Genomic DNA, 15,291 nt, shown 5'->3' on the forward strand with positions numbered 1-15,291 from the left:
ATGCGTGGGAGGGAAGTACGGATGGAGAGTCACATCCGAAGGACAAGCGTGCAGCTAGTTTAACGCAAACTCAACCGAAATCCCTTTTGCACATTTTTATAAAATCAGGCTACAATTATGAATAAGTGTTTAAAACAACAATAAAAATACACGTCCATAAATAATTCGCACTGTGCTGTGCCCCATTTGCCACACAAATTACTTACGACTGGAGACAATGTACCAGACTGACACATTCATTAAGGATATGACCAAATCACCGATCTCATCAGATCTCAAAAATGAAAGCACGTTTCAGCCTGGTTAGTATTTACTTGGATGACCACCATGCACAAACATGTTTCCATAGGGCTGCAAGAGCAACGTTCTGACTGTAAAATGCATTTTTGTGCCATACTTCTGAGCCCCCGCATCTCTACTTAAACCGCACTGACCAAATGGTAAAGTATGGTACATTAGCCGTGAGCAGAATACAAACTCAGGTTGACAGGCCTCACAGTGCAATGCATGCACTGCTTCCGCACAGTAAATATATAACAGGATAATGTACTAAACCCAAACAAACCATGCTTTACCCAGCGGTGTCTCATACCTCATCACGCCACATCACTATCACCACACACACCGATGCCCCCGCACGAGCAGCTGGAGAGTTCATCATGATAGATAACGGAATCTGCGCGTAACAGCACTTTCTTGCTCCAAAGAATATTCCCCATTTTTGAAAGTGCACACACACACAAGCAAAGCTGTCCAGACACTGCAGAGATGCGGGATGTCTGGTGAGTGCTGGGTTCATGCGCGCGCGTGACGGACGGTGTGCGGGAGTAGCCCGCTGTGCCGAGTGCCACTGTCCTGCGATCACCGAGCGTTTACGTTCGGATTGGCTTCTACCAAATCGACTCTGCTTACTTTGTAACGGAGTACCTTTGGTACCGTGTGCCAACTTCCACACCACGGAAACTAAGGCAGCCCCTCCCCCAATGCACCATGCCAAACCAAAACGAGCGCTCGCGAACAGCGCTCTCACCAGCAGCGCACAATATTTGTAAAAGGAGATATGTAGGAGCAAGCCCTGCAATTGCTTGCTTATTGCTTGCTCACACCACTGCTGACAGATGAACCTCCTCTTGAGAAAGTTCTAAAGCCCCCCCCCCCCCCACCCCCAAGTGTATTTTGGCCTCCTCTTCCACACTAGCCACAAATCTTTGGAAATGTGGGGTTACCCATAATTTACCTGACCACACCTGGCATGTCAATCGACTGTAGGGGACGCATTTATACTTCTGTTGGGTGAAAAGAATCAGGAAGATTAAAGGAATTTTCCGATTGCTTCGACTGGGCACTGGGATATATAACTTGTGGCCTCTACATTGTAGGATCAGTGTTATGACCATTATACAAACACAAGATTCCAGGGGATTTGTAAATATTTACATAAACGTACTTGATGCACATGCGTATGTGCGTATGTATATGCTTTTTGAAACTTTTCATTGACCGTATTTACTTCCAAGTGAAATCTAATGGTCAAACAAGAAGGTACTTTCACACGTGTCATATTATCTCAGTAGCAAAGATCAGAGTCCATTTCAAATCGCATGGCAGGGGCTGTGTCAAGGGCCAACTGCAGTTGCGGGTCAAAATGCTTCTAACACCCATCTCACGCAGGGCCTCCTCACCTGCCCTCCTCCTTCCTCCATCCTGGGCGGACGAATGCTCGAGAGGTGGATCGTCTTGAACTCTGCCGCATTGGTCTTCACCACAATGGCATCCGCATTTAGGATTTGCACCACCTGCACAAAAAGCCAAAATAGCGTTGGGGTACATCAGTTAGCGATTGTTTCGGTTTCATGGCATCACAATACATTCACCAGGATGCACCACGCAAGCACAATAAAGCACGCCACCATCCACAGCAGGCAACTACAGAATAGGGGCCCTCCTGAGAACCATTTATCAGAATAAAATGCAATCCGTATGCCAAAGAAAAGGAACTGTATACAAGAGGTGTTAATCACACTTTTTAAAATTATACTTTAATGCAGCTAAAGCAACTTGCATTTTGGCTCATCCTGAAGCACCACGTGATAATCTCCCCGCATTAAATAACGCTACATTAGTAGGAGTCATTACATTTACGAGATAGAAAGTATCAAGCCAAAGCATATTCTTTAATTTTAAAATGCAATTCGAAAGCTATGTTGAAAATCTTTACTCTAAGCGTGTGCCTTAGCAGCAAACAGTATCAGGCTGAACTGGCACATGCATCGGTGTTATAAATTAATAACCTAAGTTCACAATTCAATTAGTTGCATCGATAATTCACTGGAACGTATACTTGCTGATAATCATTTCCACTCGTTAAATGGCAAAAGAACAGTTAACAATTGTTAAAACGTGTAACTTGTTTTAACACCAAAATATGTATTTAAATTCTCACAGAGCAGAGTGGTAACACTTTTTGGAAAATGTAGTTGGCTGTGAAACTGGCTTAAAATGCAACTTCAACTAGTCAAGACAGTGTCTCGTGAATGCATTTAGGTAAATAAATAAGATTGGGTAATTTAAGAACATTGGTCTGCATAGTCAAATTAAGTTAAGTTGACATGGTGCAGTCTCATTCATTTATACTTGCCACAGTGGAGCTGAAGCGTCACAATGATAGATTGCTGTGGCAAACCTGCCACTGCCGATTTGATAGAATACCCACTTTTTTCGGGGGCTGAAATTTTTGTCCATTCAATATGTACCCAGCCAAGGACATCCTCCACTGTAAAGGTAAACTATATGTTGAGGTTAAAATTTCATTTTTGCACTCTTTCACTATTCAAATTAATATTGCACCCCAATGTGTTTTAACAACTACTGAACAATCAAGAGAATTAACAAAAGGCAACACACAAGGAAATTGTATAACTTGGCGGGCATTAAATTAACAAGCATGCCGCTTTTACAATAACAATATGAAAATGCTCTTAAATTTTCAAGAACTATTTTGTGCACCCATTTTTCACATGCACCTGCTTTTGGGCACTGTAAAAATTCAATTATCAGAGTCACTTTTTTATGATTGGATGTCACCAGGCTGAACATTCAGCAGGCATTGCTTTCATCGATTAACCCAGCTGCTAACCACAACAGCGATTGGCGCGTCCGCACCTTGGCCGTAAACTGCTTGTCCTTGGAGTCCAAATTGGCCGTTGGTGCCACGTAATCCTTCCAGATGCGACGCTTCTGTTCCTTGGCAATTCTGGGCAGACACATGCACACGGGCAGGGGCAATAAGGGTGAGACGTGCAACAAAAAACACTCTGGAGGGCAGGGGCTAAAACAAGTGGACAGCCACCTAACGCACGGACGGGTAGGGAGAGCGCGGCGATGCAAAGAGATTGTGAGTGACAGGAAAAAATTATCGGCACTGACAGGACAACATGGAATCAAAGAAACGGTAGGATTCTTTTTTTCACTTTTTTTTTTCAAAATGTCACAAGGACAAATGCAACCAAAAAAAGACAAGAAACTGTGTGAAGAAAAAAAACTACAGAACTCAGCAAATAAAGACCCTACACGTGAATTATAGATCCAAAAACGCTTAGGTGGAAAAATAAGAATGTTGAACCAAAAATTAAAAAATTTGAAAAATGTTAAGTTCAGAATGTAAAATCATGAAGTATCTTTATTGTGTGTACTAAAAAATATTTAAATTTTAAAGCAACTCTCAGGCTGCGATAAACTTCATTATACAGTTTACAAAAGTGATATGAAATTCAGTACATTTGTCTAAAATAAAATTGAACCTTTGAGTACCTCCCAAATTCCGTTTTATACACCACGAAACATTAGCGTCTCCTTGTGCTAGACTGAAGACAACAGGCAGATGATGAAGCTGCGACCCCAAGACACATGGCCACAGCTTCGCATGTGAAATGTCTGCTTCAAAAACTCATAGCAACCATCGCCAAAGCGTGTCCAACATTGTCACATTGGAAAATTAATAACTTAAAAATGTGTCTATTGCTGAAAAACTATTAAGCTTACTTTTGGCTTCATAAGGAAAGTTATTTCCACGTATTCATTAAAAGTGAGGCATTTCAATCCTTCAGCTGTTTGTAATGCAGATCAATAACTGAAACGGAATGTTATAATTAAGGCAAGACATAAAACAATATTTGAAATCAAATGATTCCACCAATGTGGTGAAAGAACAACCGTTTAATATTCGGTGAAAATGACTCGCTATGACATATGGATCAGAATCATGGACATGGGAGTAAAAATACAACAAACGCTGTAAAGTATGCAACGGTGCATGAAGAGTTACACAGTTGGAATTACAATGAGACACAAGAAAGAGGAACACATCGTGCCGATTGTTAAGAAATATAAGTGGGCTTGGGCAGGACATGCCACTAAAAGGGATGATGGCCAGTAGTCAAGAGAAATTACAAAGTGGCAGTCAAAGAAGGGAACGTGGGAATAACCACCATGGAGATGGAGCAACGAGAACATCTCAAGTACGGGAGCTAAATTGGATTGTTGCAATGCGAGACCGTGAGAGACGTCAATTACTCTGGTAGGTGTTCATCTATCAGTGGATGAATTACAGCTGATGGTGCTCAAATTATTTTACCGAGGTGCATATTTTTACGTCAATTATGATTGTTTTACGTTAGTTTCATAAGGAGAAAGAAATACTTTTAACAAGCGTTGTCTACTTTAACGGGCAGAGAGGGCTTGGAAACTGCTGCCATGTCTATCGGCAAGGACGAAAGGTGCTTCAAGAGGCAGAAGATAAAAGAAAGATACCAGAATGAGACCATAAACATTAAATGTTGACATGCTATAGTATCTTATAGCAGCCTGGTGTCTGGAGTCATAACGTTCACCAAAAAAGAAATTGCAAGGAAGGGAATGGTGTGAGCTCTCATGTGACTGTATATCCAACACTGGCATCTGTCGAGCAGAGAATATTGCTTTCTTGTGAGGAAGATGTAATCAGGACAGATGAAGGCCTACTGAGCAAAGTCATGTTCTAAAGAAAACTTTGAAGACGTAATCATACAGTTCCATAACTTTGCCTTGGAATAGTGGTCGGAGTCATTTAAATAATTAATATTTTACTGAGAAATACATGTAAAATTACATTCATTGCAAAGGGTGGATTAAAGTTGAGGTCTTGGGAAAGTGGAAAACAAGAAATGGTATGCGGTTTAATTTGCTAAATACATCTGTCGATGTCGGCATCATAAACAAGCTGGCATGAAATCTATGCCAGATTACCCAGCTTTCAAAGCATACACTTGGTGTTGAGTACTCGATTGTGTACAAAGGAAACCGCACAAAATACGTCAACATTTTAAATATCGCTTTAGGATAACGCGCAAACCAGAACAAAGGAATGTTTTTAGGAAATGTGGAATTTCCGCTGCTTTGATTTAACGATATTCAGTGGCAAAATTCAGCAAGAACCGCTATTACTTGATGATGTATATTATCCACAGATTATAAACATTGCTCGTAATTATCTTTTGAATATTTCTATGTAACTAAGTAATTATACTTAATATTTGTATCCAATTAGTTAATATTAATACTGCCCAACCAACCGGAGCATTCGGTATTAGGAGCTGTTGTTTATGGCATATCATCACTGCAAAGTGTAAAGTCTAAATCCAATTTGATAAAATGCAACACCTTAAAAACAAGGAGTGTAAAGTGCTGAAAGCCGCTTTGTAGACATGTCCGTGAAAATGTCAAATTTAGAACACAATACGCGTCCAATAAGGGTTATAAATCCGCTAAATAAAAAATAAATTGTATTAACAGCCTTCTCAAATCCATGATATGGCTTAGATTTTAGTTCACACCACCCAACTTGCGTGCAATTATTGTGTGCCACGAGTGAAGTGTTGTTTTCCTGAGTGGTCGTGTACAAATTCGTGTGTTCAGTTTATTCGGTAGCCCATTACCGAGCAATCCTCAACTCGTTCTTATGCACAATCAATTGTAATATTCAGCCACTACCTGTGTACACTGTCACCCACTGACTGTCACTCAATGCATGTGTATGCTGTCACCCACTGCCTGGGTGTGTTGACTGTCACTCACTGCCTGGGTATGCGGCCGTCACTCACTGCCTGAGTATGCGAACTCTCACCCACCGCATGTGTATGCTCAATGTCACTCACTGCCTGAAAAAAAAATTAAGTCCTTTGTAATGGCTAATCGACTTATAATAGCTAGCCTCTTTTATTATGCATATACAAATTGCATTGCCCATTGCAGTACGCTGAAACATGTGCTTTTTGACAACTATCCGGACTTAATTTTAAGTGGAAATAAACAATTTTTTACAAGATGTAAATGCAATTTCAAAGTGAAAATCTCGTTCTAAAAAAGAAGCTGAAAGTGTAAGCCTGATTGCGTCAACAACTATGAACTCCGCTTAAGCTAATGTTTGGAAGTGGAAAAAAACATTATTGTCAGCAGTTAAAACATGCACTGGCAATTATTTCTTCAATATCGCTTCTGCCATTTAATTACTAGATGCATCTAAAATATGTGAACACTTTGTATTTGGATTTAATAACAGTGATGAAACATCAATACACATTATTTTACAATAATTCTAAAACAAGCTAAAATAAAGTAGTTTTCTTGTAAATAAAATTTCCCAAAAAAGTGACCAATGTGGAAAGAAATCCGACTTTGCAAGCAAGAGAAACTGAACATGACACTATTTATAACATTTCAATCCTTAAATTGTAAGCGTTTTTATTTTTTGTTTGGACAGAGGACCTTTATGTATAATAAGGTGAGAGCCAATTAAGACCCGAACGTTACTTTCTCAAGAGGAAAAAAAAACCCGGGTCAATAAAATGTTAAATATAACACATTTAATACAACCACTTTTTTCTCGCACTTCTTGCATTTGACGATGGTGCAAACGCACAAATAACCAACAATACATCTGTCAATAACATTGTTCCTAAAAGGGAAAAAAACACACAAAATATATAATAGGAAATGGTTTTGGCAATGACCCTTCTATGAAGATTGCCTGAATCAGCCTCTTACATATGTTACTGATAAATGTGTTCAATTTAATACAAGTGCATTCAAACAGCAAAACAATATGACAAAAGTGACGCACAATTTTACATTTAGAAATGTAGTGCCCATTTAAATGATATATTAACAAGTCAATTTGATAGAAAACATGCATTACCAACATAAGAGAAATGAAAATCACCTATAAAGAAGCGGTAAAATAGAATGACATAAATAACTGATTCAAGTAAACAGAACATTTAATGCAATATTACACACAAAATGTTAACAGCGCTAAGAGTATATTGGAATAAAAAATTATAATGTAACAATTTAAAAAGTTGAGAAATGGCTCTGAAATGAGGGCCAACAAAGGGTTTTGATAACATATTTTTTGAAGGGAACTAAGAGCGTTGTTATTTAACACTGCAATTACCGCTCAGGCACAACACGAGTTCAGTTTTCTGAGACAAGCACACAACGTTGACGCTTTTCAAGTGAGCCTCACATTAAGTTGCTTGTTTTTCCCTACTCATCTCTACCAAATTCAGCGATCCTGGTTCTGTTTTTTTTTCTACCTTTGTTCTACCTTTGCTGAAAATATAAACACAGCTAAAATTGAATACCTAAATGTGATGAAAGATTAAATTAGTTAATTGGACAGCCTTAAGATAATATTATTTTATTAACTTGCTCCATCTTCTTCATACATTTTGCAATGGAGCTGGCTCCCCTTTGTCTACCAAACATCACCCACTTGTGTGCTCGTCACCTCCGTTCTCATCTCACATGTACACTGACGACACAATTTGTCTAAACGTATGTTTTTTGTGTTTGTGTGCATATTTCTCCAGTTGTGCCCTTGGGAGTGCGCTGTGCATTTGTATGTTTAACAAAAAGAAGATTGCTTTGGAAAATAAAAATAAAACACACACATTGGATGTATATTTCTAAAGCATCTAATTGGGGAAACCTCTATTACCGATTCCTCATTCGGTGGTGCAAGTCTACCGCTCCCATGACCAAAGTCAGAATCCTAAATTAAGGAATGTGCAAGTGAAAACGTTCATTTTGTAGACACGTGGCTATTATTCCTCCCATTGGAGATAAAATTACCTCTTGCAGAAAGTAATAGGCCAGTTACCATGCAACAATCATTACCATCCGATTACTATCAAGTTTGTATTGATGCTCCAGCAGTAGAATTTTACTTTTTCATCAGTTTCTGCACAATAGCTAAAAATATATATCTAGGTTTTTGTTCAGGTTGGCAAAAAAACGGTCCAGCAACTCGTTGCGAATAACCATGATTTTTTTTTACAAAGCAGTGGAATTGAACACTCTTCAACAATAAATATTCCACACACGTATGAAGACAAACAATGTCCATCCACAATATACGAAAAATATCATTCACTATATGGAATTAAAACAACAAATTAATATTTTACAAAATAATAACTGGCTAACTGAAACTCGATATTATTCAGCACCATTAACATAGGGCCTCACAGCGCTTTAAGTAAACAAAATAACCCAACCCTTTAAACAAATGACAGGCCACCTTTGTCCATCCACTGCTGGATGGAAGCCTGTGAACGAGGTCAAGCAGCAGGGGGCTGTGCTTGACCATACTTCGCCACGCTACACAGTGGCGGTTGAGAAGCCGGAGGCACAGGACCGGTTTAAATTCGGTTTAACACGTAGGCTTTCGCGAACAATATTATTCATAATCAACGTTTTTGGGTTTAGATCGCGTTATTTATAAATGTGTCGTAACCCTCCACCACCCGACATGGCCAATCAGTAAAAAAGTGTCATGTTGACAAAGGACAAATAGATCACTGCTTTAGCCCACCGGTGTGTTGAAGCGTGAAACCACAACCTTTACAATTTTGAGTACGACGTTTCGCTGGTAATTGCATCCAGCATCATCGGGCAATTCGCCAGAATGGTAAGGCTCTGCTCTGGCTCCCGGTCTTAAATTATCGCGCTCCACCGCTTACGTGAGCCACGCTCGGGAATAGAACTCAAGTCAGCGGATTGATAGTGCAGCACACTGAACGGCCACGCCATTGCCCTCCACCCAAAGATGAAATATTATCAATAAAATTACATTTAACCAATAATAACCTCGAATATATTCTAAACACTACGTATGTGAAAACTTTACTGTTTCCGAAGGAACATATTGTTAGGTGACTTTCGGTGTGCACTGTTTAAAATTAACAACAATGCTTATGAATGCATTGTGCATCTGTTCCAATGGCAGAAGCATTGTGAAACATTTGAGGTAATACTCCAAATGTTAGCCAATAGGGGAAAAATTGTTCAAATGTAAAAAAGAATAATTAACATCTGTCAAAGGTGTTTTCTAAAAAGCACTGCCGAATCGTTACGCAGCTGGGTGCAACACAATTACCATTTTGCAATCTCAAGATCACAAAACAAAAGCGTTAATTTCTAATTTCACATTCGCAACATTGTCGACATTTACGAACAAAAAACTCTTAATAGAATCAAGCGATAAAACAACATATGGTGCACGGAGCGCTGCCAGACTGGATGGGTGCAATGTGGATATGCACTCGGCAACCTTTAAGGTCGCACTCATTACACACAAAGTGCTTGCAACAAATGAACCACAAAACCTTGCTGATCTCGTCAAGGAGCATAAACCATCACACGAACTCTGGTCATCCTCGCAGCGGCTTTTAGGTAGCTATCCAACAAAGACGGTCAATGCGTCGTACGCTTTCAGGTGCGCTTCTGCGGCCATCTGGAGCGCTCTTCCTTCCGATATTAGAAAGCCACCAGAGCTGTGCACTTTTACAACTAGATTGAAAACTAATTTCTTTACAACTGCCTTTTCTGTGTCCAGTTTGTGGTCCTTCCCCCGCACCTCCGATTAGCATGGTTGGCTACGTACGGTGCGAAAGAAGTTCAACGTACATTCAACCGGAGCTCTTGTTCCTGGCCATGGCTAATGTCAGTGTCGAGCAATACCTCAAACGGTTGTGGGCACCCCACCTTTCAACAACTCACAGTGATCAGTGTGGTGACATATGGCCAAACAACCCGTCATGACTAACATGTATTGTGCAGAGCCAGCATCCATAAATGTGCATATGTATGGTGAACTTCTTTTGCACCGTACGTAGCCAACCGTGCTAATGGGAGGTGTGGGCGAAGGTCGACAAACTAAACACAAAAAGCAGTTCTAAAGAAATGCATTTTCAAAAAGAAAAGCGAAGGGTTTTACATTTACTATATTATGTGTTTAAATTAACACAGCACCTGACTGGAAATGAATTATGTTCAGTGCCTGAAGAATCAACACATGACATCACTCAACATGATATAATATTTATCTCAGGTGCCTTGACATTTTTTTTTTGTTTTACCATGCTTCGGTGGAAATAATGGAAAGCACAATCGAGGTTGTTTGAGAAGGGAACAATCCACCATAGAACACGACTGCATTTCTATTTACATGGGCCATGTGTATTCTTTGTTTAATGCAGACATGACTGTCGCAGGTTTACCAGATGTCATTTTCTTGCTTTAGGTCTCTGTGTGCTCGTGACCTCCTTACAATTATTAATTTTCAAAACAAAAATCCCATCGATAGCTAAACAAATTAAACCAAATTCCAAAACCTCCCATTTGTAATCTTGACTCTTCAAAAAATATACTGTTCCCATAATAAAACGTACAATGTAGCCATGTTTGTTGTAGCAGGTCCACACAACTCATTACAATCCGGCAATATTTCAAGGAAATGGCGCTTTTTTAAAATTACATATGTGCAAAGTAATAAATCACACAAAGAAAGAAAATAAGACGAGGCAAGGCAATGCACAGGGTCGTGTGCATTGCTGCTATCAGGGGCTCCGTGAGAAAATAAAACAAGACCGTAAGCTTAGTAACGGCTTCATACAGATCGGTGTGTTGTGTCGATGCACTGTAGAGTGTTGATCATACCGCTCAGCAGCTCGAAGCTTGTCTGGGCCTTGTGTGTAGATGCCCATCGACCAGTCAACACAGCGTGCAAAGCCTTCCTTGAGGAGGAGCTCTGTGATATTCCCATTCTAAATGAGAAGGGAAATCAAAAAGCACACAAAATATAAAATTTTTTTAAAACATAACAATTATGTATCATCATCATCGTCGTCGTCGCTGATCGCTGAATTAAAATGGTTGGCGAGCACGGACAAAAACAAGTGGAGACCACATCAAATTTTATTCATTTTAGAGTATGCATGACCACTTTCTCAATCACATTTCAAAATAAATGAACTGTGAAATATATTTTTTGAAATATAATATGACTCTACTGTTTGGGGCCCACGGAGCAAGCGCTCATAAATATGAGCGCGAGTGTAGAGGAAGACAGCGTCTATGGGAACTACTACAACATTAAAAGCACGCTGCAATGAGTACGCATTGCACCTGTGCCTTTGCCATGTTGTTACACACTAAACTTTCCAACAACATTATATAAAAAACAAAGATCCCCCAAATATCGATTTAAAGCTTTCGTGACTGCAGGGATTCATCGTCTTGGTTCTTTCGTGACTTTACCGAAAGAACCAAGAAGATAGATCCCCCAAATAGCCTAAACATACTCCCGGGCCAAGTGTTGTTAGTTAGCAAGGCCGGCACGGCACACGAGGAGGTGGGCCGGTCAGCACCACGCCCGGCCGCCTTCATCTCCCTACTAGTGGCGATGTTTACACACCACACCAGGTACTCATTTGAGGCTGAGTCGACCGAGCGTAGGCCCAGGACCGGTTAAGATAATGATCACTGGTGTTGGCCGCGAGCGGGAATCGAACTCAGGTTGCCGGGTTTGCAGCGCAGCAAGCCACAGCTCCCCACAAAATAATACACACACACAACAACTATCATTTAGCAGTGACCATCATCTTATGCAGCTGTTCCCGCAACTTCTAATGAACTGGAGCCAAATTGATGGACCTGAGACGAAAGACTGGCTTATATCTTAAAATAACCATGTCCTGCAATTTTGTTGTGCACTGGTACATTTCGACACACATTAACCAACAAAATCATTGCAGTTACATTTAAATGAGTCACTGCGGAAGCACTACACATAGCAGAAGTGGAAAATGCAATTACTCTTCAATTAATTGTTATTTTCCAATATGCCTATGGCAATTAGTTAACATAGATTTCGCCCACTTTGGACAGGGGGGGGGGGTTACACTCAAGAGCAATTTATTTGGAATGTTTTCACGTGCAATGGCACGATGCGCAAAAGCACTAAGAGAATGTAACACCTGCACCGCATCACTATTTATTGAGGCTCTGCAATTGTTTGCATTATCTGCCCGAGATGGTACATGCAGCTGAAACACGGGAGAGAGAGGGGGGGGCTTGCCGCTGTCACTGGCTGTTTGATTTACTGACGTCAGCAACGGGAGCCAAAGCCGTGGCAGCTGCCTACTGCTTGACTGCAGAGTTACACACACGACGAATTCGTAACGTTCATGCCGTGTTGCGTACATTCCTACTCATTGGTTTTACTCGGAAAATCTGAATCAAGGGTGTGATTCGCGATGCCATTTGACTCGACGAAGGCTTGACTAGAGATAGATAACCCCTCCCCCTTAATATTTTGGGATGAAATGAATTATTGCGGGAGAATGTGGTGGGCGGGGGGGGGAGCGGGGCAGGCAATTTGCTCACGATGACGTACAACATCTTACTCTCGGAAAAATATCGCCTCGGGATTTGAACGTCTGCAACAAGAATGGAACAATGGCCTTTGTGCCTTTGCGGAAGGACGACATAACCCCCAGCACCCCGCCACAATACTGGCACTGCCACCACGCCGCCGTACAGAAGAATATCGAGGGATCAGGTCACCGTTCAGGGTCCCATCACAAGCTCAGCTACTACTGTAGCACCTCAACTATGAAAAATGATAAACACTATTAATTATGTTGATCGTGGTTTATGTCCGAAGGCATTAATAGGCTAGTGCCCAATAGCCTGCGGCGTTAGAAACTACTCTGGAGGACCATAAAGATCCAGTGTTGGTGGTAAACAAGCGCTCACAGGAAAATAATTAAAGCTTCACATGAACATTCATCAGACGCATGCTGTGCACACATTTACGATCTCTTCAGCATACTTCAAGCTGCAATAAATTGGCACCATCATGCATCACAAATTTTGTTAATGAAAAAGATAAATTAGCTCGCTCCTTTGCTAATTCAAAATGGAACCCTTTATATTCTCCACCTTGCCTAGAAAATACGCAAGTCGGGGAAAAAATAATAATTGCGGTTTCTCTCTACGTTGCTAATTAATCTGTCAGCAAGTCCGCGCATGGTGATCTTTTAAATCCTGCACCGTGATGCATCTGCCGAAGGAAACAACTGCCAAAAATAAAGTAGCAAGAACACAGGGCACTTGAATTTAAAAACGGTAATAGCTGATTATAAGCACACAACTAAGAAGGGTCATTTCTCTTTGCGCCGGACGCATGGCAAGAATTGAAGGGAAGTTAATTACTTTAATATCTAACCAATGAACATCATAATCCAATTGTACAGTTACAAGCGAGCACTGGTCCTTGTAATCACCATTGATTAGGAGGTCTGTTGAAACACAAACGGGTCACACACATGAGGCAACGTGAAAGCCCAATCCACTTTTTTATATCTATGCCTCCCCCCTCCCCTCCAACCCTCTTTGCTAGCAGTCAGCCTGAGTCAGCAAGCACACAGACCAAATTACGCCTCAATAAGGTCAACTCAACCCGCAGCCAATCCCATTGGCCATACGGCTGTTGCTGGGGTAACCAGGTTGAAAAGCAATGCATCAGCGATGATTTTTTTTTCTCAGTGAAGTGGGGTGGGGGGGCTGTGGAATGAGGGGGGGGGCAGTGGGGGGGGGGCACAGCTGTAGCTCCTCATCTTCCAGCTCGTACATCTCGACGACAGCAGAGCCCTAAGTCCACGCGCCACAGGCTACAGCTCCCAAAGACCCAAAATTATTTCCTCCTCTCCTCCAGACCGCCCCAGAAAATAAAATATATTATCCCAAGGAGAGCCTTTCGAATGAAAGAATGTGCTGTGCAAAGAAATAAGAAAATGAATGGTTACCATGGGATTAAAAGGAAAGGCTGACTTGCACTGTATTTACACATTTATTGTGCATTGGTGGATACCCTGACATTTTGGGGGAAAGGCCTTGGCATTGATAGTTAGGCTTGCCGCTAAATTATTCTTGAACATTTTGCAATTAAACAGAGGTAATAGCGTGAAGATATCATTTTACGTAAATCCATTGAAACAGAACAACAATATAAACCGCCCATACACCGTGGTACTGCCGCATTACACCCTCCTGGGCCTTGTAATGTCACGACCGGTGGCTTCAACTCGGCGACGCAGTCCCTGACCCCGGTTATCACTTCAGCCAACTGGATTACAGGACAGGCAGCTTCGATGTCCCTTGCCAATGGGCTGTGTCATCAGCATCTCATCCACTTCTGAAAGGAAGCCCTTCAGATCAACATGGACATTTGTTTTTTTTCAAGTCCGACCCTCAAAAGAGAAGCACAATCTGCCACTACAGCCATCGCCAGGCATAGCTACTCGTGCCAAGATACTGCATAAAGATATTATTCAAGGATTACACAAGTTTGCTGCAAAGACCTAACGCTCGCAGTCGAACAAAATAATCCACAAGAGGTTTTTGGGTTATCTTCTTGGTTTTTTCGGTAAAGTCACGTAGAAGGGAAGTAATAAAATAATAAAAATAAAACATAATAGAATGAAACAATTCTCACGACGTTTCGGCCACAACGCAAGCAGCCGTCCTCAGGTGAAGAATGAATTCACCTGAGGACGGCTGCTTGCGTTTTTTCGGTAAAGTCCCTTCTACGTGACTTTACCGAAAAAACCAAGAAGATGAATCCCTGCAGTCACGAAAGCTTTAAATCGAAGTTTTTGGGTTAGATCGCGTAAATATAAATGTGTCGTTAAACACGCCACCACCCGACACAGCCAACTAGTAAGGGTTGTCACGTAAACAGAACGTGATAATACGTCACCAATACAGCACACCGGTGTGTGTTGGAGAGAAAACCCACAACATTTACAATTCTAAACAAAAAACATCTACGATGGATAATATTGGTCGCGAAAGCCTACGTGTTAAACACGATTAGAACCAAAAAATATTGGCCACCAAAATAAGAGT

The 15,291-nt window shown here is 41.0% G+C and overlaps 1 protein-coding gene across 1 annotated transcript in view; it reads right to left on the minus strand.

Annotated features, from left to right (window-relative positions):
• SND1 (staphylococcal nuclease and tudor domain containing 1) overlaps positions 1 to 15,291 on the minus strand; it is a 220,360-nt gene that overhangs the window by 166,423 nt on the left and 38,646 nt on the right. The window contains exons 8-10 of the mRNA XM_078596968.1: positions 11,038 to 11,144; positions 3,163 to 3,253; positions 1,683 to 1,796 (exon numbers count right to left, since the gene is read on the minus strand). Of these exons, the coding sequence (XP_078453094.1) occupies positions 1,683 to 1,796; positions 3,163 to 3,253; positions 11,038 to 11,144 (312 nt within the window). The remainder of the gene's footprint in view (positions 1 to 1,682; positions 1,797 to 3,162; positions 3,254 to 11,037; positions 11,145 to 15,291) is intronic.

The sequence above is a fragment of the Lampetra planeri genome, chromosome 8 (genome assembly GCF_965212315.1).
Source record: "Lampetra planeri chromosome 8, kcLamPlan1.2.h2, whole genome shotgun sequence".
Classification (NCBI taxonomy): domain Eukaryota; kingdom Metazoa; phylum Chordata; class Hyperoartia; order Petromyzontiformes; family Petromyzontidae; genus Lampetra; species Lampetra planeri.